Genomic DNA, 27,928 nt, shown 5'->3' with positions numbered 1-27,928 from the left:
GTGATGAATTTAATTTTTATTATTTTAGTCAACCCAACAAAATTTCCAGTAAATATTGCAAAACCGGCTGTCTTCAGTTTCGATCAACTAACTTTGATGAATTGGTAAAAGTGTCCTCCTTTCCCGATTCCAAAATATCGTAACCATACATTTAGATTTTCAAAATGTTGACATAGTCTGTATGCGTAGGGCCGTAAGCACAAACGTAGACAGATAGTGATTACGACTTCCGCGACTTGACTCCGTTGCCGGTATGAAAAACAAGACATATATAATGTAGACTACGTGTCTGCACTATGTTATGAATACAGGACGACAGTAGATGCTGTATAACGAATGAAAATGGGGCATTTCCACTACATTTGAACACTAGGGGCGATAAAGATAACTCGATCCAAAACTGTAATGTTGCTATATGCTTTATATGGACTGGACTAAACATGGACATAATTTCGTCTCCTGAAGTACAGCGAGGATGGTGAAAATATCCATATCAATATAAATCATCCGTATGGATGCGATAGCGACAAAAATCGAAAATTCAATAGGAATATTCTTTGAAGTGCGCCCATTTATCTACGACCGACGCCTATGTAAGATATAGAAGCGCAAAGCTGAATACTCTCCCTGGTTCCCGTGAGAAATGTCATTATGTTCTTCGACAATAAGGTCCGCGTACTATTGAACACTCATCCCTATAGTCTACCGCGTGTGTCATCTGTAGTCGCTCGATATGGGATGGAGTTACTGTAAAGTTCTGGCGGTATACTTGTCTCTTGTTTTATTATTTATTTCCACCGACGAAGTTAGTATTGTGCTTAAATATTAGCAAATGACGGAAATGATTCATTATTACCGTGTAGAATGAAGCGACTTTACATCGTCCAGCCAGAACCAAGGTCAAGCGCGGCAAACGTCCAGATGGAGTTGCGTACGACAACAAGAACATGCCTGCTAATTGCGAAGGTGAGATGTCTATATTATTCGAAAATGCATCGAGTTTAACCCGATATTAGTGTGTAGACTAGTTGCCGAGGAAATAGAACGTTATATAGCCGACAGTAACGAAGAGAAAAGTATGGATGAGCAAGAGCAGAAGAAAAGAAATCGAGAGCGAAGGAGGAAAGGAAAGAAAAATACAGAGGAAATCAAAGTAAAGTAAGTCTGTGTATATTTCCGGTAACGTATTTCAAAGTTAGTCGACAATCGGGGTTCTTGTTGTCGTATCGCGTTATACATGACTGAAGGTAACATTAGCCTTGTGTACGAAAGATTATATGAAACACCAACTAACGGAAACAGACCGATACTGGTTGTTGTTGTTGTTGTTTTTATTAACGCATATAATTGGCGCTTGCAACTCGTGGTTATTTGCGCCCACACAGTAAATTTCATAATCGCATAATGGCATGTCTTCATGAGCTTCAGTCTTTTTTCGGCTCATTTGATGCAGTATGACCGATATGCAGTATGTACTCTCGCGATGTACCCCTAATAGACTGGCTAGTGGTTGCCATTGATCATCTCTTGTTGAACGATGCTACCATGGACATCCAATAATCGCGCATATTGCCCATTGCCCATTCTAACACACAAAGTATGAATTGTCGCTCAGTACACGACTCCTAGCATCCGAGTCTACGATATAGGCTACTTATATACTGAGCCGATAACTTGCCCTACTAAAGTTTGAAGTATAATTTTGAGGGATATCGATATTTCTAAAACACCTAATTTTGATTGCATGATTATATGCAGTTAGTCGATCAATGCAATAATGTTTGCTGTAAATGATACATGTAGACTATAGAGGAATTATTTTAGATGATCAAAATATGGGTCATGCTCAGTGATATTGCCAGAGAAGCGAGGCTCCAAATCTCCTTAATTTCCGACAGTGATGTTGTCACGTCATTCATTTTCATTTGTCCACTCGTAATTCCATAGCGGTCACGTATAACAGCCAAAAGCAGACAAAATGGAGATAAACATTCGAACTAAAGTACTCATACAACCACTTTTGCGCTGGAATGTTGCCATATTTGTTTTACTGCACGAGGTTGCATCAAAACATCTGGCCCGTTGAAGATGTCAGGATGATTTCACCCGCGGACAAAATGAATTTTGTCCCCCTGCCTTAAACTTTTTTATAACCAATACTGGCGGTCAATTCTAATTACACTTTCTATGGTAAATCTTCTGCCAAGTGTTGCAACGTCCCCGTTATCAAATGCTCATTAAAAGGTCACCACGACTGTATTTCAGTAAGCTTAAGGAAGCCGTAAGGAGTGTTTGCAAGACAATGCGGCAATACCTGCCGCAGGACGATCTGACTAAGTTCAGGTATTTATGGAGCAACTGCATATAATGAAGGATGTATTACTACAATCTGTGCGGTCGCATTATGCTTCAACAGGTACGTGACGAGAAATATCTTGTCGGAAACTGCCAGCCTGACTGCCGCGGCTACAGAGCCGGCCAAAGAGGAAAAGGTGAAACACGAATATAACTCGTACGTTCACCCAGAAACCAAGAGATTAGAAAATGAGGTTGGTTAGAATATATATTTTTTTCTTCATCTCATTATCTCCACAAGCAAGCTATTAGTCATTCAAATGAAAACCGACTGTACTGCGGGAGCAACCAGTGCATCATCAGCACCCTATGAATGAATGAATGAATGAATAAAGTCTCAATATCAGTTTCGAAAAATTTGGCCATCATATGATTTCAATTATAACATAGCAATATTTCTCCTTGTCATACAGTGCAGGCGTCTCGTCAAGAAATATAAAAGCGAGATAATGCAATGGAACGACTCGAAGAAGTCGAATTTCTCCTCGCTCGCAGATTTTCTATGTCTGGATGTGTGAGTTCTATTTGTTCCCCTTTGAAGATTCGGGGCTCTACTTTTTTCTTTATATGCAGTGTTCTGCAAAACGACAAAAATAGAAGCAAGTGCTTGGCAAAGAACAAGGCAGACGACAAGTTGTGGACCAATGCGTTTGAACATCTCAGCACTTTTCACCAAGCAGTACAAGATGAACTTTAAAAGTTTATTAGTTGAACTAAATAGTGGATTGAATGAAATGAAATTGAAATGCGAAATATATATAAATTATATACATCCTTTTACCAACTATTTTATTCCATATAAGGAAAACGACATACCTCCGTTTTATTATGTGTATAAACATATAAAGGTCCAAACGAATACACTCAATACCGCACCTGGCGTTTTGCTGCCTGAATATGTGTGGAATAGTCATAACAACATTATAATCAGCAAACAATTGCCGAGACGCAAACTATATACTTGGAACCCTCTGTCTTCGACGTAAAGACGAATTACTGCTTGAACACGCACTTTGTCGTTAGTAATGTATATTTTTGTCTGCTTGATACATTCGCATTTTTGAATTGTCGCACAATATCATTTGCGGGCATCTATAGTTTAGGGTTGCCATACGTCCTGATTTTCCCGTACATGTCAGGAATGTCAGTGCTCAAGCAGATTCGGGGGGAGGATGAATGTTAAAATATGCCGAAATGTCTGGAATTTTGAAAATTATATTTGAGTCAGAGTTTTTGTAGTATTTTTCCCGCAAACATTCTCAGCTCCGCAAATCAATCAAATAGGTAATGCGAACGTTCGAGCGGGTCATTCGGGAGTCGCATCAGAGTGACGACCTTTTTCCCATAGTCAACACCACAAAAGTAACCTCAAAAGCACAACAAGATTTCCAGTAAATATTTCCAAATCAACCCGATTTCAAAAATATGGTAGCCCTGGCGTTACTACACACAAACACAAAACTGCACCGACCAAACCTTAGCAAATGTCTGTGGCGTTACGGGTTACAACTTCATCATAAACGGCAATACATTCATAGTGTCTTACCGCGGTGTTGACACAAGCAAATCGCATGGCACACTACGCTTATGTCACGTCATTCTCTTCATTTGACCAAAAGCAATTTACGGCAATATTTGGACTAGCATGCGTAGCGCGAAATTTCATGAAACCGCTATGAATCGGAAGTCACTGGGGTACTGATTACGAAAATATATGTTGTATTCTACCCTGGAATCCCCCAAATAGGCTTCGAATACCACATTGTAACGTGATGGTCGATATTAAAGAGTGTCCGGATTTTAGTTCGCGAAAATATGGTAACCTAAACTAGTTTAACTCGCGACTCAACCGTCGACCTAGGTTCTCATTCCTTTGATCATATCTCATGGTGGGTGGCACAATGAAACTTGCATTAAAAGTGAGTCGCGAACTGAAAAAGATTGGGAAGCACTGGTGTAATGTCTAAAGCAGTATTGAGAGTCGCGAGAATTAACCCTGCAATTCGAAAGTGCATGGTCATTGGTCTATGGTCACCAGCGATTAACCGCTAAAAGAAGCGATCCCTTTATCAAATCTACTTTGTGAAATTACCATTAGTCCGTTTCAGACATTCATTTTCTACCTCCACTTCAAGTAGTGTTAACAGGTTTGAGAAATCGCTCCTACTGTCTGTAATTGAGTGGAAATTTACGGCGTCACTGGCTCACTCAATGTATATGCGTGACGAAATATTTGTCTTGCGTAAATACGCCTGCTATCACGCGCAATTCTTTGTTCGCATTCTTCTATAATAAATAGGGGACATCATGAGAGTGTCATTAGGAAGGCAGATACCGTTACTAGATATTGACGGGTAGTTGCAAATCAACACAAGATCGTAATCTATGTCATCCAATCAGTACAGCAGTGGTTGTTAACTTTACTTTGGTTACGCCATAATGGCAAACTAATCTCGCAACTTCTATTGTTGCTTTCCTCGTGACATGAAACGATACAAATGTCTATGCTCATTTCTATTCAGTGTATTCGTAACTGAACAATGACATGTATCTGATGTCCCTAAGTCGTATTCACACAGATCTCTTATCAATATCATTAATTACAGCAATAGTATACACAAATACCCTTGCACAAAATTCTTGCGCATTCCCCGTTCGAATATGATACAGGACAAAGTAAACCTGCAACATTTCTTCGTGGCGTGTAGCTCAGCACGCAAGCGGATAGTTAGAATGGGCAATATCCGGGATGATAAGGATTGATGGATGATATTACGAAGTTTTCCTCTTTCTCTTGGATAAATCAGATTTTGATCGCATTCCAATAGAATGTGGATTGTAATTTGTTGAAATGAGCTTTGAATTAAACCTGTTTATTATCATATATTATTTCCATAATGCGGAGGGTTACGTATCTCAACTTGGATTTCTAGAATATGCAATTGCATATTGAATTATGTATTGAAGTTCTTTACCTCGAAAAGTGCCATTTCGAAATTACCCCATTTAAATTTGTTTAAACTTGAATGGGAATCTCACTTTTAAATTTGTATTTGAAGATAACCAACTCCGTCATTAGTACCTATACCTCATATATATCCCAACTACAATCACAGCGTGTTTCGAAACATGAATCACGAGACATTGCGTAAGACCTCGACTCAATGGTAATGTTACCAGGTGCTTTTTCAAATTATACACCCCTCTTTTCGGCTCACTGTACCGTGTGCGAACTCTCGAATACATGTTTTCTAAATAAAGCGGACGTATAAGGCAACAATTCGTTATTAAGAAGACTGATAATAGTTGAACGCAGTTGCTGTAGTGTGCTAATTGTGGCATTCAATTCCGGCAAGCATTAATATCGTAAAACTGATAGGTAATGCGTTGCGTATACAGTCAGGGCACAGTTGTAAACCAGACGAACATGTCGACTGGTCTGTCATTGTAGGTAGGTAGACGGAAAAGAGACCTCAATTTCTTGTTCGCGTTAAGGTGAAAATTGGAGCCCGGGCAATATGCTAAGTCAAGGGTCGTACATTTCCAGACTTTATCAGAATATTAAAAAGCATCAGTATGGATGCAGAGTGCAATTGCTGAAACTCAATGTTCTGTTGCTCATAATATGGCAATGCCTCTGGGATTTACAGTCGAATCAGTGGGTTGTGTGTGAATATGACAGGATCGTGAATATTGCGAGCTGTACTATGTTTCGAAGGTTATTGTGCTGTAAAAGTACCTCGAGTCGCGTAAATCGCAGAGATGAGCATGGATTAGGATTAGGATTTGAAAAAACAGGATTTGCAAAATTTTGTCGGATTTGGATTGGATTAGGATTAGAGATTTTTTTTCTGAACGGATTAGGATTTGGATTGGATTTACCGATTTTCTGGGAGCTTAATATTTCGTGTGGTGAATGGCGACAAACTTTATTCAAATCGGTTATTGATGTACTTATAGTACTCTACACTATGGTTCACTCGGTGCAAATGAACATCAGAGGTGCAGCCCTATGCTAAGTTATCTTAAATCAAGATAATCGTTGGTTGTGAAAGTAAATTTTCCAATCCCTCCCTTGCATAAATTAGCATTTTTTCTGAATTTCAAATTGGAATCGGATTAGGATTGGACATGGACTATAAAATGAAAAAGGTATGGATTAGGATTTGGATTAGGATTTGAAGTTTCGGATTTGGATTGGATTAGGACATGGAAATTCCAAATCCGCTCATCTCTGGTAAATTGTAATCCATGAACAGGACAAGAAATTGCTAGCCTCACGGGGCTGCGTATGGTGTTAAATGTCAGTGTTCTCTCTTACTTGACCTCTCTAGAATTACGGTATCATATCACATCTCGCTCTAGTTGACTGGACAGTGGACAGTGGACAGTGGACACCCACTGAAAATAAGTGGAGAGTGTTACCGGAGCTTGGAATAATTCAACAATTTATTACAAGACATCGTATGTACAATATTATGTACATCATATCATGTGCGATCATCTCATTCGTGCATGCTGTGTCATTTACACCCACGGTATATGGACGAACCATGGAGGTATGCCACTATTAGCTAATTGTTGGCATATGCACAGCAAGTTCGCTACAAATCCGGATTCATATGGCGATGGCGCATCACTTTTTTCCATAAATGTTTCATAGTTCGTATCAAGTAGGCCTACGCTGTTGGGAGCCTCCGTCAGTATCTTCATATTTATTTCCGAAGCCTTTCGGCTGACACTCATCAGGGGATACCATATTAGCAATAATGCGAGCAATCACATAACTATGTTCAACAACAATCAGTATTGCAAATGATGACGTCACACAGAGTAAATACAAAGTTCGAAAAACGAGAGAACTGTAGCACAGGCACGGAGATAGCGAAATAAAACAATCTAATGCTCGATTTTCAAATGATACACAAATTCTTTCTGTTGGCATAGGCCACAGACAAACCCGTGAAAGTACGGATGTGTACTGTACAGTGTACGTACATACATCCATCTACCTTGGATCGGTCCGGTTTCTTATCGATTTGAGAGACAGCTAAGCAACCTTCCCTCAAATTTTGGACGGGTCTGCGCACGCACACTCACCAACTCACTGCGCAGAACCTTGGAAAACAGTGCGTAACGACTAAAAAAAGGTCATCATTTTGGATTTTTTTGTGCGCAACTTAGAATTTCTGTGCGCAGAGACCGTCTCTGCACTGCGCATTTGCGCACGTGCGCAGCTTAGAGGGAACATTGCAGCTAACTTCAGCAGTCTACCGCTGTTATCTAGCGGTGAAAACCAATGTTGTTTTTACCAGGATACCAATGTTTCCTGCAACCCAAAAGGACGTTCTCCCGACTTTACAACAAAGTAAGGTAATTTATGAATTCAAGTGCCACTGCGGTTGTCGGTATACGTAAGGAGAACTTCTAAACAGTGTAAGCACCGTATCAAAGAACACATCTCACCGTCTGTCAAATCTCATATCTCGAAATCGCAGCAAAACAATCCGCTTGTTCTCGAACATAACCAGGCCATGGGTCAAAAGTATTCTATCAGCAAACATTTACAGGAAAATCATACATGTGCTGCTAATTATCATGAGGACATGTTCTCTATAATATTGACTAAGGTTCATTTGTCTATTCTTGAGTCCACCATCATCACTATGAGTCAACCTAGTCTATGCCAACAGAAAGAATTTTGTATCATTTGAAAATCGCGCATTAACTTGTTTTGTTTCGCTAACTCCGTGTTTGTACTACAGTTCTTTCGTTTTTCGAACTTTGTATTTACTCTGTGTGACGTCATAATTTGCGATACTGATTGTTGTTAAACATGGTTATTTGAATACGGCTTTTAACAGTAAATTCATATTTATTGACTCGAAGAACTTTTCGTGTGCCTCTTATCAAGAGCAACCGGCACGATAAAGGAAAAGGATACAGAACAGAGATGGATTCAAAACCAAATGGCGAATTGTGACGCAATAATGAAAATTTATAAATAACGTGAATGGAAATTCAACCATAGCAACAATGCGGCGTATATAGCAACAAGCAACTTGAAGAAGTAGTGCCCGTGAGGAATAACATACAAATACAATGAGACAATGCAGCAACACAGAAAAAAATGTACAGAAATACGGACGAACAGCTAAGCAACGACAACTAGCGTGAGATTTTAAGATTATACAAAAATTCTTTCTGGCGACAAAGGACCGGGTTGTTTAGTTTGATGAAAGTGGATTCCAAAGCTGTTAAATGAAATATGGATCCACCCTTGGATAAAACTGAAAACATGTCGTCTGACTAGTTTGAATGCTCGCATTATTGCTGACGGTATCCCTGATGAGTGTCAGCCGAAAAGCTTCGGGAATAAATAGAAATATATTATTCAAATGTGTCATGAAGTTCTGTACCTCCGTCGGTATAAATCCGTGGCCAAAACATTTCACATGCCAACTGATTATGTGTCTATTATATATGGGCATTTGGTATTTACGCCGTTTTTTCGTAACCGGTCGATACCGAGAATGCCAATACCGAGATAGACATGATCGAGAATTTATGTTACCAAGAGTCTGAGAAGGCATACTACCGAGAATGGACTGATTTAACACTGGTGAGCAGAGGTGGTCAAAGTAGTCAAGAAAGTTACTCAAGTAGAAGTAGAAGTAGCGACGAAAAAATCTACTCAAGTACGAGTAGAAGTACTTCTTCCATAAGCCGCCTAAAACTACTTGAAGTAGAATTGTCTGGCTTTAAATCTACTCAAGTAAGTAAGTAGTTTTGAAAACAGTATTAATTCGTTCGCATGGACTGTCAAAGGCTGCAAATTAAGCTATGCGGAAGGTGCAGAGAGCTTGATTCGTATTGATGCAACTCGGGATGCATCGATTTTCGACAGAATAAGCATTTTTTCCACATCATGGGATGCAAATCATAGTGTTGATATGAAAATGCGATACTACCCCTTTGTTTACTAGAACATCCCGTATTTGAGAATATCATGGCATGGCGCGTAACCCCATATTATAAGGCCCCAAGTTTAGGCGAAGAGCAATACGGGACATTTGTATCTTATACGGTTTCAACACTTTGCGCGATTAGTATACGTTAATAACAAATATTGTGAATCGTAAAATTTATATTCAATGTAGCTTTATTTTCGGAAAATAGAGACATTACTGCACTTGCTTTTATGCTTCAACATGTATGTTCTGCAGACAAAAGAACTGAAAGTAATTAGAACTCAATGTATGATACTATAGGAATTGAAAGTGAAATACAAATACCACGTCTAAAAATCGGGAATATATTTCATGTCTTTTGTCCATAAAACTTCAAAGGTGATCTGCTAATCAGGTGTAACATTAAAAAAGCCGGACTTTCCGGATTAGTACTAGGACACGTCCTAGGACACGTCATTGGCTGCTAGATTACGATATGAGAGGTAATTGTTCGATTGCGAAACGGCAGTTTCAAACGTTATGGTGAGCCATATTTACTGTGATGAAATATTTGATATGGGCGACAATGCGGTGTGAGCCGAACCAAGCAATCCAGTACCTAAATTGTATTCACTGATACTTTCGTGAAAACATACTTGTCACTCCGTAACTACTTTGCGCTAAGCGCAACAAAATTTCCGGGCTTGACTTGACTTTTATGAATATTAACTGTTGGTACTCTGAGAAAACAGCCCCGAAATTCCTCATGATATTTTTCGTACTGGGGGAGTAAACTACTTCTACTTGACAAACTGAAAATAGTAAGTAAGTAGATCACAAAATATTACGAAGTAGAAGTAGTGGTAGAGAAAATCAGATCTACTTGAGTAAGTACCAGAAGTAGAGGAAAATTACTTGAGTACTTCCAAAAAGTAGAAGTACTTCGTTACTGACCACCTCTGCTGGTGAGGCATTACCAATTGTGGTATCATAAATATCCAAAACCCCGCTGCGAACAATTAATATGATGGGGGCATAATTCCTGTACCCGAATATTAGAACAAGACGATCAGTAGATGTGATGCATGTCCGAAATAAGAAAGAGTAAAATGTCGGACAGGCTTTGCTTTTCAAAGCGAACTTCTAATTTATCGAGGTTCACATGCGAACGCGAACGCGAATCGAACGTTCGAACCATTCCTACTGTATACATTTGCTGTCAAATCTCAAGTAAAGATTATTATATGTAGGCTATATGTATAAATTTCGTTCTCGGTAAGATAATTTCTCGGTATTGTCCTTTATTCTCGGTAGTGTCAATTCTTGGTACAGTGTCAATTCTCGATAACGCCCGTTCTCGGTAATGTCGATTCTCGATTAGTATACTGTAATATAGGCCTACATTCTCAGAAACGGTTTTCTTGGTGGTGTCATGTATGTAACCTTTTCGTTTTAAATGTTTTTCTCTTTAGAATCCGGCTTATGCGAATCACCCATCCTGCAGTTATCTAAGTAAAGATGGTACGCAGTTCGACGCGTTCCAACATCCGGAAGTATCCTCGTCGTATTGCTGTTTCTGTGGTCTTGGTACCATGGTTGTGGGGCCGTGCGAGTAAGTCTATTTTGCTTTGGTGTCACCATAACGATTTTCTAGTTCTTGTATACTATTACGTAAATCGCATATGCTGAACCATCCATATCATATTTTTCATGAAGACACGGAGGGTGTATCTGATCATCGCTAACTTCATCACTTAACATTGGTAGACAGAAATCGGCTAATACATTTTTAGGTTTCCTATAGTTCAGGATTTCTTACTAAGTGTATAAATTTGGATCACGATCGCCCCAAAATAGCTACATTTCTTGCCACAATTTCTTGTAGTGCGTTGTATGTAAGTCATTTTCAAACTTAAAACGTCACAATGGAATACCAAGTCATGCACTGCAGCAGGAGCCATCGTTTTCGTTTATTTGTAAATTCCCGCAACTTCAAAATAGATTAATACTCACAGAAAAGCAAACCGGTAACAACATTTTTAGTGTCGGCGATCCGAGATCTACAAAATGCCAGGAATGTTCAGAGGACGAGTACATCGATTTTGAACCGCATTTCGAGCGTAAATGTTTCAGGAAGAGCTGGCAGATATGTCCTCCGCCTAAACTATACTCCAAAGGAACGAATAAAGAATCACATCGGTATTGCTCGCTTTACGTCGTTCACACTATATCCATCCATACTTCACGCTGAATAACTCTGAATTTTGCAGCTGCGTGTGTCCCAGCGGTACGGTTGAGAATGGTGATGATTGTTTGGAAGCTGTCGTACCGCCTTTGCTATCCGTGAAAATGGACGCTTCATTTACCACGTCGCCCACTACCGCTGGAAGTGGGTTTGTTATATGTTTAAATCTTATGACCGAATTGCACTTCTCGCCCTTTTATAGATGTGGATGATACTTCGACTAATCCATCACCGATGGAGACTATCCCGAGTGAGTATAAAATAGTATGGATGGTGCGAGCCCCCGAAGTCGAAAATCTCTCAAACTATCGATAATTATCTCAGGTTTATTCTAGTTTTGTGATCATGTTCCTTCCTTGATGTCATCGTGTTGCAGAGAGTAATAGCATATTGCAATTTCCTCCGTGTTCAGATACTGCATAATTCTGCTATTTCACAAAAGATGTCCACAGTGTATATAAAAGCTTCCGAAGTTCGTTTACGAACACAAACCTTTGATATATCGCGGTTGGCAAACAGATCACGAATGTGAACATAACGTCCGTACCATCCTTATGAAATAGCCTACATATCTTGAAATAATGCAAGTAGGATTGGGCTCTATTAAATGCTAATACTGTAAATTCATTCTACTAAGCCACCGCAGTAACTTCGACCGTATCATCTGAGACGACTACCGGAATTGGAGATGATGAGCCAAGTTCACCAATTACAACCCAATACAAGCCGACAAGTGCGTATACCCGGATCGGTTGTATTGTTGTTTTAATAGACGCGATGTAGGCAGTATTATTAATTTTAACCATATTTTCGCTAAGATGGTCCTTGGTGACTTTTCTAAGGCACTGACTGAAACTTGGGCGTCGATATATTAATTTCCCTAAGCTTACACCGATGGGTGTATACCAAATGAGAAACTGGTCACAGAGTGACAGAAATAACGTTGTTTCGAGCGACATATTGGCGCGTTAAATTTAAATCTATTACCTACACCCCTTGCCCATCAGCGGCATTGTCTCTTAAATGAATTGTCACTAAAATAATTTGATATTACCCGAAATTGAATTATTTGTTACTCAAAAAACATCACCGGGATTGTTACTCAATGAACTGCCAGACAAATGAAATATACTCTCCTGAACCTGAAGCTACTGTAGTAGAATCCTCGATAACTTTCAGACAACTGTTACAAGACCTTACTCTATTCACTACAAAATTGATTCCTGCTGCGTTTTCTCGGTTATTCAACGGTAATGATTTACCGTGTTGACTGACCAAGTGTGTGCCGTGTCACTGCGAAGCGATAATGTGTCTTGGGTTCGTTACTGTGACTTGTCAATGTCTGTAGTTTTATATAGTGTAGCGTTCTAACATTATAAATATACTAAATTCCAGTTTCAGAGCGAATAACAAAACATCCAGGGACGCACAATAGCTTTGGTCGATCTTCGAGCAAGGGAGATTCATGTGAGTTTATTGATATGTGATAACGTGATAATTCAAAATTTATTATGCCCCTGATAGTTTATAGGGGTCGGCAACCTTTCGCATGCATCGCACCAAAATGTCGAAAGATGTTTAAATATTTTAAATTTTGTCATATTTACCGTTTCAAGCAAGTAATCCCACCAACCGCTTATCTACAGCTGGCGACGGCATCGGTTACGCCAGTGATTCTCAAAGTGTTGGTCGCAAAGGGTATGAATTTTGGCCACTACCGCAATAGACCTATCGCTTAATGTACGTAATATTTGCATCATTCATTATTATTAGTCTCGTTATAACCCTATTCTGTGGTGGTTGCTTTGGTCGTTTTCCAAGTTCATTGTGTTCGGTACCATAGCCAATAAGTGATGGACCCGTCAATTTTGTTATGGTGATATGGCCTAATGATGAAAAATGTGCAAATAACACCTGTATCATACCAGTCGGTTTGATCTTACATTAAGGTTGGCCTGACAGCAGATTAGTCGCGTGCAGGGGGTTGCCGGCCCCTGGATTATAATATGACATTGTGCCTTGCATTGTTCAAACCAGAAAGTGGCCAACTACTCTTTTAAGATTGGTAGGGCCTACCTGATATAGGCAATTTGATAAATAATGAAGCCTGTGTTGTAAACATAGTTATATTTTTGCTTTAGATCGACGTGGGTTTATCGTGACCATGATAATATTGCTGCTGCTGGTGGGGATTGCAGTAGTGATTGTCGTTCGATTTATTTCGTTCAGAGACAATGTGACGAAACCGTCAAATAGTACGGACAAGGTTAGTAATTTCGACGATAGTTCTCTGAATTCCATGATTCCGTTGGCCTGTGTTGCGCATTAGCCATCCAACTAGGTCAGGGGCGGCCAACATTTTCGGCCAAAGGGCCACCTACAATTTATAATAATAATATTGCTGCTTACATAGGGTTATCATATTTTGGAAATCTGAAAAGAGGACACTTTATCAGAATTTTCAGACTTGCAAAACCGGAGAAGAATTCTCAAAAAACGGTAAATTTTTCCCACTTTGAGATCGGTTGACTAAAAATAAAAAGGTCAACTTTCTCGCTCAGCGCCCAAAACACCGTTTTTTCCTCCACATTGACAAGTGGTTGACTAAAAAAAAGGTCAACTTCCCGCCCGGCTCCCGAAATACCCGCCGGAGCGTCACTTCGGTGCTGATTTACGGAATATCAGTCGCATTTTTCTATAAATATGACCTAAATTCTCAAAAAAGAGGACAAAATCTCAAATAAGAGGACAAAAGGCGTCCTCCGAGGACTCTTTCAAAAAAGTCAAAAAAAAGAGGACAAATCCTCTTAAAAGAGGACGTATGGTAACCCTATACTTTAATATATTGCGAGTAAGGAGTAAGGAAAAATTTCAAGTTCAATAAATCTACTGATAAATAAACTACTTTATGGTAATATACGTAGTTCTACGAATAATTTGGATGGTCCCTTGGCTATGCCATCAACATCCCAAATTTTGCGGTCAATGTAATCAAATATTTGGTGGGCCTTGCAAGCTCACAATAATTTATCAGGGCAATACATTCATAATGTAACTAATTTTGACAATTACCTCGCGGGTCACTCAAACCTTACTGCGGGCCAAATGTGGCCGATAGGCCACCGGTTGACCACTCTCGAATTACAGAGTTGACTGCAGGAAAATCTCGACACAATGAATCGAGCGAAAGGTGTGATTCACAGCAGAGTTGGATCAATTGTAATTGTAATTGTAATTGAATGTAATTAATTACATTTTTCAATGTAATTGTAATGTAATTGTAATTGAAGCATTTTTATTTTGTGTAATTGTAATTGTAATTGTAATTTGACAAAAATTTTGCTCAATTACAATTTCAATTACATTAAATTGCTATTGAGACCTGACAAGCACAACATAAAATAATTGACTTATAATGCATTCTCTTGAAATGTCGACAAGGAATTTGGTGGATCCATTCGCGGAAGCCCTTGACTGCGCCCTTGCGGGCGAAGTTTTTTTTAAATTTTTACCGCTATGCTGGCCTCGGCTGCCATTGTATACAATTTTCAGATTACTAACCAACGGATGGATTCGCAACACGTGACTCACGATTGAATACGCCGAGAAGCGAACTGCTGAGCCGGCTAAAAGCAGCAGAATTGATAGTCCCATACCTGGCGATCCAAGTGTCGAAATTTGATATGTATGGTCCTAATCGAAAGCTAGTGTCGCACTGATTCCGCAATAAAAGTATAATTCCAGGCAATGGTACCATCCCAAAATAGTCGTGAAAGTCTAGGAATCGGCATTGTTCTGAACAATCGCTGGGCGTAATTGGCAATTGTTGTGGTCATGCTGCTGCAGCGCTCTCACTTTTCAGAACAGTCGGCCTTAAACGCCTATTTTGGACCAGTTACATTGCCCTGACGAGATTTTATTTTGTATTTTCGGAATTAGTACATCAATAGCTTACGATAAAGACCAGATGCATCAAATTTGGACGCATGGATCGCCAGCTCTAGGACTACAAAGTTCGCTGCTTTTAGCCGGCTCTGCAGTACGGTTGTCGGTGCATTCATCCGTGACTCACATCTTGCGCATCTATCCGTGGGTTGGCAATCTACAATACGATTTCAGATCACGATGCTGCATCGTTACTTCGTCTGGCTAACTAACCAGACCACTGGATATTATATAACGTCTTATCTGACAAAGTACGGTTTTGTTTTTACTCCTCATCCTAATTCCTACGTCCCTCGATTAAAATAATATTATTTCTTCAATTATATACTATATACGCAAATCCAACACGTGCATATATTATAATACTTTTTCAACGACATACTGCAGCCTATCCTTAATCCTAACCCATAGGAAATTAGGTAAATAACATTTTACATTTGCAATTACGTGAGCCATAATTACCGAGCATACAAAACACGCTTATATTACGTCACAATGACATCTTACATAGCATACTATGTACGCACATAAACGCATTTATTACTACACAATCTGAACTAGACTTGAATTGTTGTTAAATACGACGCTACGTTTGTCAAGGAGCACGGTTGAATTTATGATTAATCAATTACATGTTCAACAGCAGCAATTGTAATTGTAATTGTAATGTAATTGAAGCATGCAAGGAGTAATTGTAATTGTAATTGTAATTTGATATTTTTAGCATGGAGTAATTGTAATTGTAATGTAATTGAAACATGCATGAAAGTGATTGTAATTGTAATTGTAATTGAACTGAAATAATGTAATTGATCCAACTCTGATTCACAGATTAGCTGTAGTTTACAAAATGCGGGATATTGTCCCCTTTTTATGCCATTCTAGCCGGCATTGCCCAAGCATTGATAAAGTAGTCAATCAATGTTCAGTGCTCTGTGTTATTCCAGTCCGCAACTTCTCCATTTTCTGGTACGGAACCACCTTATGTTGAAAGCGCCAACGGTACCTCTGCCTATCCATCACAAGCAGATATGCTAGATGAAATCAGCATGAATACAGACACGTAAGTAATACAATATAACATTTACCCCTAGCTTCAAATGAGATGCAGGAAGACCAAATACGGATCTTGTTCGACTAAATAAAAGATCGCTGATAAACAATTAAAAGTAAAAAATTAGCCAGCCAGTCTTTTGAATCACTGAACGCAATCCCCTAAATTATCACGGATCGCATTCCGAATAGGAATGCAAACCCCGGGAATACGCAGCCTTTGCTGTACTGCCGAAATGAATCGCGGGATTAAATGATTTCTATATAGTCATGTCATCATTTCAGAGGTAGCCTACCACGAGCATGTCGGAGATACACTTTTCGATTTACTAATCTCAGGGCAAGTTTTTATTATTAGGGTATGAGATGCTCACATCGTTCCGTATCCAAGGCACTGTAGCAGAACTCAATGTTGACGACTTAAACAAAATCAATAGCCTGACAAAATTGACCCAGTGAAAATATAATTTTTGGCGGTCTAGCCTGAACGTACGTCAAATCAAAAAGGACCTCCAATTAAAACGACAGTGAAATAATCAAGCGATCTATTTATATAAAGTGCTAAATATTTCCAGTAAAAAGTTAGTTGCATAAAACATCGACAAAACTTGCAAAAACTTGCGTGAAAAATCAAAAAGAGTAGCAAAAAGTTGCATGAAGTTCCAAAAAGTTGCGATATAAGATTCTTTCAAACAGCTTAAAACAACATAGGCTACTACATAACTTGTGGGTATTTAGGAAGCGGCCGGAAGTTGTAAAAAAAGTTGCAAAAGTTGCAAAAACTTGCCCTACAATCATCTATTAATATACCTTTACTAACAAATTGATTGATAAACGTTCTTCTGGTGGCCCGCATAATGTACATATTCTAATGGAAACATATGTGTGGTTTAATTTTCGGAATACAGAATCTACCTGTCACTACATCAGAGTTTTAAACCCTTTTGTGCATAATTTATTCCTTTCTCTGAAGTGGTGCAATTTTCGAGATGTACCAACTTCAATTGGAAGTAAAAGAAAGTAGAAGAAAGATAGAGGTATGAAAAATACGGATAGTTTCAGATAGTAGATTTGGTCGAAGGGTCGCACACTTTTGACTGTAATCGGAGGTGGCTACATTCCTAGTTGCAAAGTGAGCATTGCGAAACGAGTAGTAACCCTGCAGCTGCAAATATAGTGCGATTCTGCAAATTATATTAAGCTACCGGGACACAGAGTATCCATAAACTGGCTCATACATTAGAAAATCCGAAGTGTAGAAAGTACATAGTTTTGCTTCAAAAACTGTAAAGTATAACTGAAAGTTGTTAAAACATGCAACCGCGTGAGTAAGTAATACAGGCAAAACCTATTTGAATACTCCAAAAAAGTGCAAGTATTTCGTTACTGACCTCATACATATTCATATTTCATCTTTCGTAGGAGGAAAATACGTTCGGGTTGTTTTTTAGCGTTTGGCTCTTTGCTTGCTTAAACTAGGCTTACCATATTTTGGAAATTTAAAAAGAGGACACTTTTTCAGAAATTTGCAGAATTCTCAAAAACCTGTGAATTTTTCCCACTTTGCGATCGGTTGACTAAATAAAAAAAAATAAAAAAAGGTCATCTTTTCGCTCAGAGCTAAAATCACCATTTTTCACTCCGAAATACCCGCCGGAGCGTCACTTCTGTGCTAATTTGCGGCATATCACTCGCAATTTGCTCTAAATCTGACCTAAATTTTCAAAAAAGAGAACAAAATCTCAAAAAAGAGGACAAAAGGGCGTCCTCCGAGGACACTTTCAAAAAAGTCAAAAAAGAGGACAAATCCTCTTAAAAGAGGACGTATGGTAAGCCTAGCTTAAACTAAACCTGAGGGGTAAATGTAACATCAGATGAGAATCTCTGTTCTACATAAATATAATATATATATATTCTATTCACCACTCCACAATTTAAAATGGATTCATCCGTCAATCCATTGGTTCTCATATTATTCCGTAAGATGCCAATCGCCACATCTTTTTATTTCACAGTTCGTTCGCAGAGCGAGGCAACACCGATCCAGACCAGAATGTAGGAAATCAACTACTTTCAAATCCAGGAGCACAGCATACAGTCAGCGCTGATCATGATCATATATCTGAAACGGTGCCACCGGCTAACGAATCGCCGATGTCAATATCTGTGCAAGCCACTGCCGAAAGAGGAACTGAACAATCAACATTAAATTCACGAGGAATGCATGTCCCGATACAGAGAGAAGAGAGAGACCCGACTGAGCAACCATCAGAATTACAACATCAAAATGACATTGCCAATTTCGGACGTGCAAGAGAAAACGCCTCTAAAATACCTGAAGATAATTTTGCAGAATTTGGTTAGTGTCAGCCTTTCCTACAAATAGCTTACAAAGCTCATACAGCACTGTAGGACGAATGTGTTCCGATTGTTATCATCTAATCATGGATGCCAAACAAATATTTCCTACACTGCATAAATCCCATCATTTATAAAATTGCAATTTTTCGTAGTGAATTTCGATAACGAAATTATTCTACACGAATTTAGATGAAGCTCCATGCATCCATCTTAGTATCGCACTCAGGCCATATATGATGTTGTTACATGTTGCACTTAATAACAGCTGTTTTACACTACATCTATTTGTAGCAAAGAAATTGGCCATGCGAATTGGCGAATTTTGTCGGGAAGATGTGATCCGCAGAATCTTCCGAGCGGTCCTTGATTGCAATCGCGAGAGTGACTTGGAGGGGATAATTCGAAACTACGATGGGGGCTACGAGCGCATGTATCAGTGCATGCTGACGATGATAAGATATAAAGGGAAAGAATTATCACCAGCACTTTTATTGGAAAAGATATCAGGTCTTGGTTACAGGCAATATACAGAAGCGGTCGTCAGCTATATGGACGAATATGTGAAACAGCTCGAGGGCGAATGAGATTAAAGAGTTTTTTGTACATTTTGTTAAAATTTTTTACGCAAAAATCTTCCCAAGAAGACGAACGAACACTCATCATCAACACTTACATGGGATGAACAGAAAATTTTCAAATTTTTCGTTATTTATTTTTTATATAATAAATAGAAACTTTCTTCTCCTGTAGCAATGCGGCTACTCGTTGGAATTGAACCATATTTGGTGTGTAGGCTTAAATTGGATAACATAACAATTTTATCAAGTAGCCAGTACGACTTGAGAAAAAAAGTCATTTTTGAAGACCCCTACTGTACATTCTACATTGTACACTTGTATAGTCTTTTTTCGTTATGAGTATTTATTTTAAATATGTACAGTTCTGTTCAACTACCCCACACAATCCCATTATCATGTTATAGTTCACGCATTCTTTTTCGAGCAAATTCTCTACCTTCTTCTTCCAACGATATTTATTGCGTTATATAATCCTGTTGCTCTAATTTTCTTGCAATGGCGCAAACTTTCCTGTATTACTCGTGCGCAATGTTTAACTTAACCAAGTGTGCAATTTCAGTTCTGTGATGACTTCCTATTTCCGAACGCGTCTGCCTTTGCCGTTGCAATACACATTTGACTTGCTAACAGGTTTTTGTAAGTGTAACCGCTTTTGTTCGACCAGAGTAGTATCGAAGAGTGCGTATCGCCTTCCTGGATACGTCCCTGACTGTTGAAAAATATATTGTGAGAGTATTAGTGTAGCAGCCAGGATTGCATTTAAAACAAACACGTTCAAAACGTGGCCCTTGTTCGAAGCATGTTTTTATTGTTGTGTTGTTAGCGATGACGTCACGAATCCCTAATTGCTACAGTGGATTGACATTGACAATTGAGAATATAGGGTAAATATGGCTCCTCTGATGAAAAAGGTTTCCGGCCACTGTCATGAACAGACCAAAATATCTTTAACCGGGACTGCATCGTAAGTTTTTTTTAAACACCCTTTGTTTTAAATGCAACCCTAGTATCAGTCGTGCTCTATTCTGCCCATTATGACAGTTATAGTAGCGATGCCGATGCTCCGTGCTTCCATTTGCTCTTCTGTGTGTGGCTTCTTCCGCCACCGGCTTTTATAAAGTATCCGCAGAAGTTTTTGTATCGAGGATCATCAACTACATATGGAGGTCTTTTACAGTATTTGATAATATTCGCCGTGCCCTTATAGTGCATTCGGATAGGATGCCATATCCGAAGATGTGCCTGGAGATGATTTCTTACCATTGGATAATAACCAGGGCAAGTTTTTGTTGCACTAAACTCGTGAGAAAGTTGCACTAAATTTTAATAAAATTTGCATTTTTTAGATTATGGGTATGAGATAGTCGAAAGGTTCCGTAGTATAATCCAACAGTTTAAGATTTGTATGGCGTCTGCTGCGTTTGCTATGCATACACATTAGGGTTACGATATATTGGAATCGGGAAAGGAAGACACTCTTTCAAAATTTCCAGACTCAGAATTGTGGGGTCAAATTAGGAAAAGATGATAAATTCTTCCCGACTTTGCGGTTGGTTGACTAAAAGAGTCAACTTTCCGGCTCAACTCCAGAAATACAGTTTTTCTTTGACTTTTCAAGTCATTTGACTAAAAAAAGGTCGTCACTTTCGTTCGAACCACGAATTTCCTATTTAGCGTAGGACGTATGGAACCCTACTTTTATGTTCATTAGGTTTGAAACCTACATGACAGCATTTTGCTGTTAGCTTCTGCAGAGCAGAGCTATAAACCCCCCTCCTCCCAAACAAGTCAAATACTACACCCCAAGCTCCCTAGGTCTGCAAACATTATCCAAGGTATTATCGCATTTTTGACGACTTAAAGATAGCCAGAAAAAGGTGACCCAGTGAAAACGCAATTTTCAGCAGTCTCGCCTGGGCGTCCATGAAATAGGAAAGGACCTCAAATTTAAGCGACAGCGAATTAATCCAGCGATCTATTTACGTATGTTCGGGCACGGTCCTGGTTGGGGATTGTGAACTCCAAGCCTGTAAGCCATTGCGTCATAGATAACATTGTGATGCTGCTAATCCGTCACATAGCTTTTTGTTATGCAAATCAAAAAAAATATAGCTATACTAAAAGTTCTATAGTATGTTTTTTAAAATCACTCCTTTACATTTTGCGCAATACTTGATAAAAATTTGCGGTAAAAGTTGCATGAAAAATATAACAAAGCTTCAATATAAAATTCCTCCAAATAGCTTTACACTTCATACTGCATAAAGTTATTTCGGAGGTATTTAGGAAGCTGCTGGAAGCTGAAAAAAGTTCCAAATGTGGCAAAAACCTGCCCTAATGAAAACTATTCGCAGGAAAAATCCTAATACACTTAGGTTCAGTAGAATCTCGGACGGAACCAGGGTGGTGGCTACGTATAGGGACTGCAGTACTGTTGGACTGATAAGAGAATATTTGAATCCCAGGACAAAATTTGCATCACTCGATCCAATTTTCACATGTGACTTTATCATGTATATTTCTGACACTGCTATATGCAGGATTGCAGGTTCGCGTGAATATGTTCACGGTGTAACCAGTTTCTAAACTTAGTTATTATGTTGATCACAGCCGCAAAAGCAAGATATTTCAAGTGAAATAATCGAAGAGCAATTTAATTCGTGATGATACATGGTTATTTACGTTTCGTGTTGAATTCCCTTTCATGATGCCCCACGAGGGGGCAAGTAATAATAAGTTGACATTGCAGCAGTATTGACCTAACAGATTACGGCAACGTAACTGCGGACAGCTTGGCGAAAACTGTCTCTGACACTCCGTCGGATTATCGGGATTTGCCGATGCTCTCGGACAAGAAACTCGTCGTATCATACATCGTCACCGCATGACGTCGTGGAAACAGGAATACCGTATATCAGAAATTCGGAAATTTCTTATAGATAAATGTGCTCAATTGAAAGTGAAATTTTGTATTTCCGATTTACTCCTTGATCCTCAAATAACTCCTCATGTCGTTGAATTTGTGTTATCGTGCAACCGCAATTTATAACATATGAGTTTATCATACTATTCTGACATTTGTTTCGTGTTTTTGTGTAACCGCCTCATCATCGTGTTCTTGTGAAACCACCTGTTATGATCTGAGTGTTTCCACTTTTTCCCGCTATTGGTCATTATAGCTGTATTGTTATTGCCCGTGGTGCAAAAGGCCGTCAGGCGATAAGCACCAAACCTTTTTGTTTAATAAACAAATACAACAGCAACAACAAAAACGACGACAACAACAACAACAACAACCTAACATATTGATAAGATTACTGAAAATATTTCCGTTTTTGTCGGTAATTTTCACACATATAGCACCTTTCTTCTTCTCAGAAATAACAGTGTGAGCGCATATATCGGGAAACGACGAAAGTATTCGCGCATCCGTACGCATCCGTACTTTGGTTGACGTCTCTGCAGTCTGCACAGTGCACATCGTAATAATTCCAGTTTTGTAGCTTGACCGGGTGCCGAACTTATCGTCGCAATAAAACGAGTATCCAGGACACGCTTATTAAAATGGAAGATGTGACAGCACCCCGTTTGGTTCTATTTCATATAGTATGCTGGTATTGCAGAGATGCAGTAATTTTACCGATTCTAATAATGAAGGGGTGTTACATCGACAATAATTGGTCCCGAACACAACCACTTAGGATGGACTACCATTCTTTAATTTCGTTATGGCGCATTAATCGCAAGAAAAGCTTTGTGTTCAATAGTAGAGGTCGGATTCACCACAAATCCCCATATCAATTCGCATTTCCAAACATTGATCATCCTTACATCACGAGTCCAAAATATGTGTAGCCTATTTATTTTTGTTGGTGACCCGTCATAGTCGCGAACAATCTGGCATGACTAATTATATGGATGGGAACGTCGCCGTTGATGTTCAATCGGGTATGCGCTTCAATTCCTCTCGATCCGATCGGCACCGACAGTTCGATTATAATCGACAGTCTCTATAGTTCGACACCGAATGTTATTCATTTCATATCAGAGCGAAATGCATTTTCATTGGCCGCTCTCTTCCATGTATCTCCTGCGTCGCTGCTCTTACGGCGACAAAAAGCCCAGAAAAAGACCCGATGAAAGAACGCACTCAAAAGGAATGTAAAGAGCAAGAAGGAGCCTCGGAATAGAGCTTAAAGTTGAAAAAGAACTGCGACATCGGGAACAAGGTCGAAGTGGATGACAATTCAAGGGACCGCAACTGCTGGTCGTTCGGCATCCTCTTATCTGTTCATTACATCGCATTGTGTCCTTTTGCACTGTACATTGTGTGTGTCATGATCGTATGAAAATATAATCTGACGCGTGGCGTACGATCGTATCGTTTCGAAGGCCCCCTCTGACGATTATCGATATTGATCCATTTGATTCTGAATGTCCCGCTCTAGCCTGCAATATGGAATCCATATAATCAATCAAGATGACTACGATTTCGAGGGTTATAACCATGCCAAATCGTGTACGTCGACTATACATCGGGTCAATGTCGCCCGTAGGCTCATACTACATGTTTTTTCGAAAGTATTTACAAAAGTATGACATAATTATACAAATTTTAAAAGAAGAAAAAAATGTTCTTTTCAAAATGGCAATGTTTCAAGACACAGTTTAAAATAGGTTTTAAACAAAGTGTTTTAAAACATCATTTGTTTTAAATGCAACCCTATATAATAATTATATAGTCAAAATATATTAGATTCGCCAAATCGCACAAGACAAAACTAAAAGATAATACCTCTATCGTGAGACACACGCGATTCCAAGTTGACATTTCTTCGCGGGGTGCAATAATTTCTCAGATTGCCAATGCATAAATGGAAGATCCCGGACAACATGCGGGTATAATTTCGGCCACGGTTTTCTCGCCGACCGAGTTTTTGGAAGCAGACATTGCGAAGTTTCAATTCGTTCGAAACTGCATAGCCTATTTGTCGGTGTGTCGTGGCGCGGTAATGGCCGGCGCTGAAATGTGCATTTTGATAAATTGAATTAATTTTATTTGCAGGTAACTCATAATAAAATCAAAACATATTAGCGACGTTAAATCGCGCCAAGAGCAAAGAAATTTTTCAAGAATAATATTCATACCAAAAAACAACCAACATGTCGTGTGTGTTCACGACAGTGTTTGGATCAAGTCACTACCTTCGAGTCACGAGTCATCTCGAGTCATTGCAGATTTTGACTCGAGTCAAGTCAAGTCAATAGATTTTCAAAGGTGACTCGAGTCAAGTCAAGTCACTCGTTTTTTGGAGGTGACTCGAGTCAAGTCGAGTCAAGTCAAGTCAAGTCACGAGTCAAGTCACAATTCAAGTCAAATTGAATTTTCGAAGTAAGAGTGATGATTCAACGTCATTACATTTTGCTAGCTGTGTGAAAGACAGATTAAGTGATCATTTATCTAAATCAAATAACGAATATCTAGTTAAATATACAAGCAAAAAGACGTTGTAACCCTCACGCACACGTAGAACTGCTAATAAAGTACGTGAGTAACTGCACAGCTACCTACTACAGTCAGTGCTTATCAGCCAAATTATAGGACCTAATGAAAGGCTTCGGGAAGTTAAAACAAATTGATATGGTACAATAGCCTACACTACCCATCTACACACATCCGTGAGAATATAAACGCACGATATATATTCGTTCGATTTAAATCACACAAAAGGTTTGGTAAATGTGAGCACTGGGCAACGTAAGCATTGAGCCGTCTAAGAAACAGAGACACATTGCTATTTACATTAATTTTTTACTTTGCGGTCAATTTATTTGTGAGAGAACAATGAAGGAACCTTGTAACGTACAATCACTGAATGACTGGTTCTTTCTCACAAGTGACACCGGCGTATTTCGAACAATCCGAACATCCACAAGATACTGGGATTTATTCGACACCGCTTACTTAATGACTTGAAATTGACTCGTAAATTTTGCTCCGAGTCACGAGTCAATGCACATTTTTGAAGCTCCGAGTCAAGTCAAGTCAAGTCATTTTTCGAAAGTGACTCGAGTCAAGTCAAGTCATACGAAAAAGTTGACTCGAGTCTGACTCGAGTCAAGTCATGACTCGAGTCATCCCAACACTGGTTCACGAAATCATTTTGGGCCCCCTCCTAGCTTGTCCTCCCCCTATTTGAGGGGTTCAGGGTGCGCTAGTTACGGTCCTTCGTTAAAATATTGCTACTTTGATATTTATCAGGGTGAAATACCGGTTTCTAGTTGTTACAGATATTACCTCTAAGTTATGTTATAGATTAGCCCACACCCCAATCGGGCCGATTTTTTTTTATGTTACAATAAACATATCATATCAAGATAGTTCTAGTACGGCTGCTATACTTTTTGCATTAGAAAACGACGTATTCTTTATATCAATTTCGTTGATCTCATCATTGATAATAATTGTAATTGCTCACCGCAGAGAATCACTAAATGTTTAAAAAAGGAAAGCGGAATATTTCTAGCAAACTTCTCTCTAAAAAAAACACATTAGATTTTTGAAAGTGCAAGGTGCATGCTCGTTTGTTGTTGAATTTCTTTTCACGCTGCAAGCGCCATGTCGAGTGGTCGGAAGTTTAAATGGAAATAATTTCAACCAAAAGACGTTATAATGCCGTGAAAAATTAGAAGAGATGACAGCGGTTCACGGTACAGAATCCACCAAGGCTCGTTTGCGAACGAGAACATCCAAATTTTTGAGGTCAACAGTTCCATACACCGAACGTGAACCTCACGTTCACACCATCCCTAAGACACAGTATACTGGTTTGATACAGGCGTGATCAGACCAGTTCGGTAATAGACCATATGTTATCAACCACTCCTATCCGATAACGAATACTGGGTGATATTTATCTTTTGTATCATCATTGATGCCTTTTTTCATGTATTTCGTTTACTTAAAAAATAAAAGCTCTCTCTCTCTCTCACACACATTCACACTGAACAATGAACATCCCGTTATTTTATACAGATAATATACGCCCACATGGTGGCGCTGGCGATAACGTCACGGGATCTGTGAGTTAGGTAAATATTACTAAAGTTCGTTCGCACAAAGAAGTTGCCCACAGCCCAGTTATGTCGAGTTATCGACGGATTGCCAGTGACCGATACTTTAGAACTCACATTTTATGTCAGACCAGGCGATGTAATATCGTTACGATAGTGTAGTCGATTCCATAGCTTGTCCTCGTAATAAGGAGAAGATGGTGTAGAACTGAGAATATTTGATAATTCAAGTCAAGCAAGGAACACGAAGAAGTCTACATGGTCATATTGATATAGATGGGAGTAATCTACATTATATTATTATATTATGGATAGCAGTTACAAGATATATAATATATAATATATAACAGACTGTTATCATGCACGTAGGTCGCTGGTAGACCTGCACTGCTACAGTCGTGTCAGTTTCATAGCGAATTTAGCCATTGCACGACATTGTAGTCTGAAATTGCTGAAAGCCGTAAATCAACGAACCTAGTAGGCTATGTTGTATTTTTGGCTTTGGTAGATAACTTTATGTTGCGTAAAGTGACACTGTGTTCACTGATAGGGATTCAATCTTAGAGTATAGCCTAGGCAATGTCGCAGCTATGCCTCTTCTGACCATATTAATGTCAATGTGAAGCGTGTACACTGTACAGCTGCTCTATATCCGCAAAAATACTGTGTGGCAATCTCCAAACCGAGACGACGAACACCACGAGAACGCCATGTAACCTTCATCAAATCCGCCAAATCAAATATGTGATTTAACATGATCTGAAGATTTTTGCGAAGTGAGGATTTTGTAGGTTGCGACATGAAATCCGTGTGGTTAGTCTTTATGGAATTACATTATTTTGGAAGTGGTAAATACGAACTGGGGCAATTCAAAAGAGAAGGTGCAGTTTGTGAGTTTTCCGTTGTAACTCTAATAATAAACTGAGCTGAACTTTTGCTCGTTATATTGACAGTGTATCCAAGCGGCAGTCAGCGTTTTATCTTGAGATCGCCTCTTTATCATATCAAGCCGCTTCGCCTGGTGATTACGTATGTGTGTAATGTACATTGTACAATTGTACATATGTACATAATCGACATAGCCGACGTGCACAAAGTAGACGGGCCGTTGTGATAGCTTATACATATCTTCCTTATTCTTCTGCACTTCATATTTGGCTGTAGGCCCAGTGTCTACGAAATGATAAAGGGTACAAGCAGGGCCTACTATATGAATATAGTAGGCCCTGGTACAAGTATCGGTTCTTGAATCGTGCCTAAAAATCCTGACCGGAATGGTGGTATAAAGCAGTGCCCTTCAACCTCTTTCGGAATTGTGCACCCGTTAACTTTTGCACCAACGGTTTGCACCCCAGTGCGCGAGTGGT

General features: G+C 39.1%; 2 protein-coding genes across 3 annotated transcripts; both read left to right on the top strand.

Moving 5' to 3' along the window:
* The first annotated feature begins 681 nt into the window (after positions 1 to 681).
* LOC145456502 (uncharacterized) lies at positions 682 to 3,125 on the top strand. Its single transcript, XM_080334617.1, has 7 exons — positions 682 to 805; positions 864 to 966; positions 1,017 to 1,158; positions 2,266 to 2,343; positions 2,417 to 2,549; positions 2,769 to 2,869; positions 2,929 to 3,125. Exons 1-7 carry the CDS (start codon positions 734 to 736, stop codon positions 3,050 to 3,052), a joined length of 753 nt encoding a protein of 250 aa, XP_080190743.1. The 5' UTR covers positions 682 to 733; the 3' UTR covers positions 3,053 to 3,125.
* A 3,482-nt stretch (positions 3,126 to 6,607) lies between these two features.
* LOC145455215 (uncharacterized) lies at positions 6,608 to 20,114 on the top strand. 2 transcript variants are annotated; one of them, XM_080333167.1, is made up of 12 exons: positions 6,608 to 6,914; positions 7,671 to 7,728; positions 10,778 to 10,917; positions 11,349 to 11,504; positions 11,576 to 11,694; positions 11,753 to 11,800; positions 12,188 to 12,283; positions 12,946 to 13,017; positions 13,692 to 13,816; positions 16,443 to 16,558; positions 18,564 to 18,907; positions 19,201 to 20,114. In XM_080333167.1, exons 1-12 carry the CDS (start codon positions 6,871 to 6,873, stop codon positions 19,491 to 19,493), a joined length of 1,611 nt encoding a protein of 536 aa, XP_080189293.1. In that variant the 5' UTR covers positions 6,608 to 6,870; the 3' UTR covers positions 19,494 to 20,114. The 2 variants fall into 2 exon arrangements, with proteins under 2 accessions (XP_080189293.1, XP_080189294.1); XM_080333168.1 differs by lacking the exon at positions 7,671 to 7,728 and having other exon boundaries at positions 6,610 to 6,914.
* Positions 20,115 to 27,928: the final 7,814 nt, after the last annotated feature.

The sequence above is a fragment of the Botryllus schlosseri genome, chromosome 14, assembly GCF_051294905.1.
Source record: "Botryllus schlosseri isolate E-star chromosome 14, Bs_hap1, whole genome shotgun sequence".
NCBI classification, from domain to species: domain Eukaryota; kingdom Metazoa; phylum Chordata; class Ascidiacea; order Stolidobranchia; family Styelidae; genus Botryllus; species Botryllus schlosseri.
This window is presented reverse-complemented; position numbering and strand designations above follow the sequence as displayed.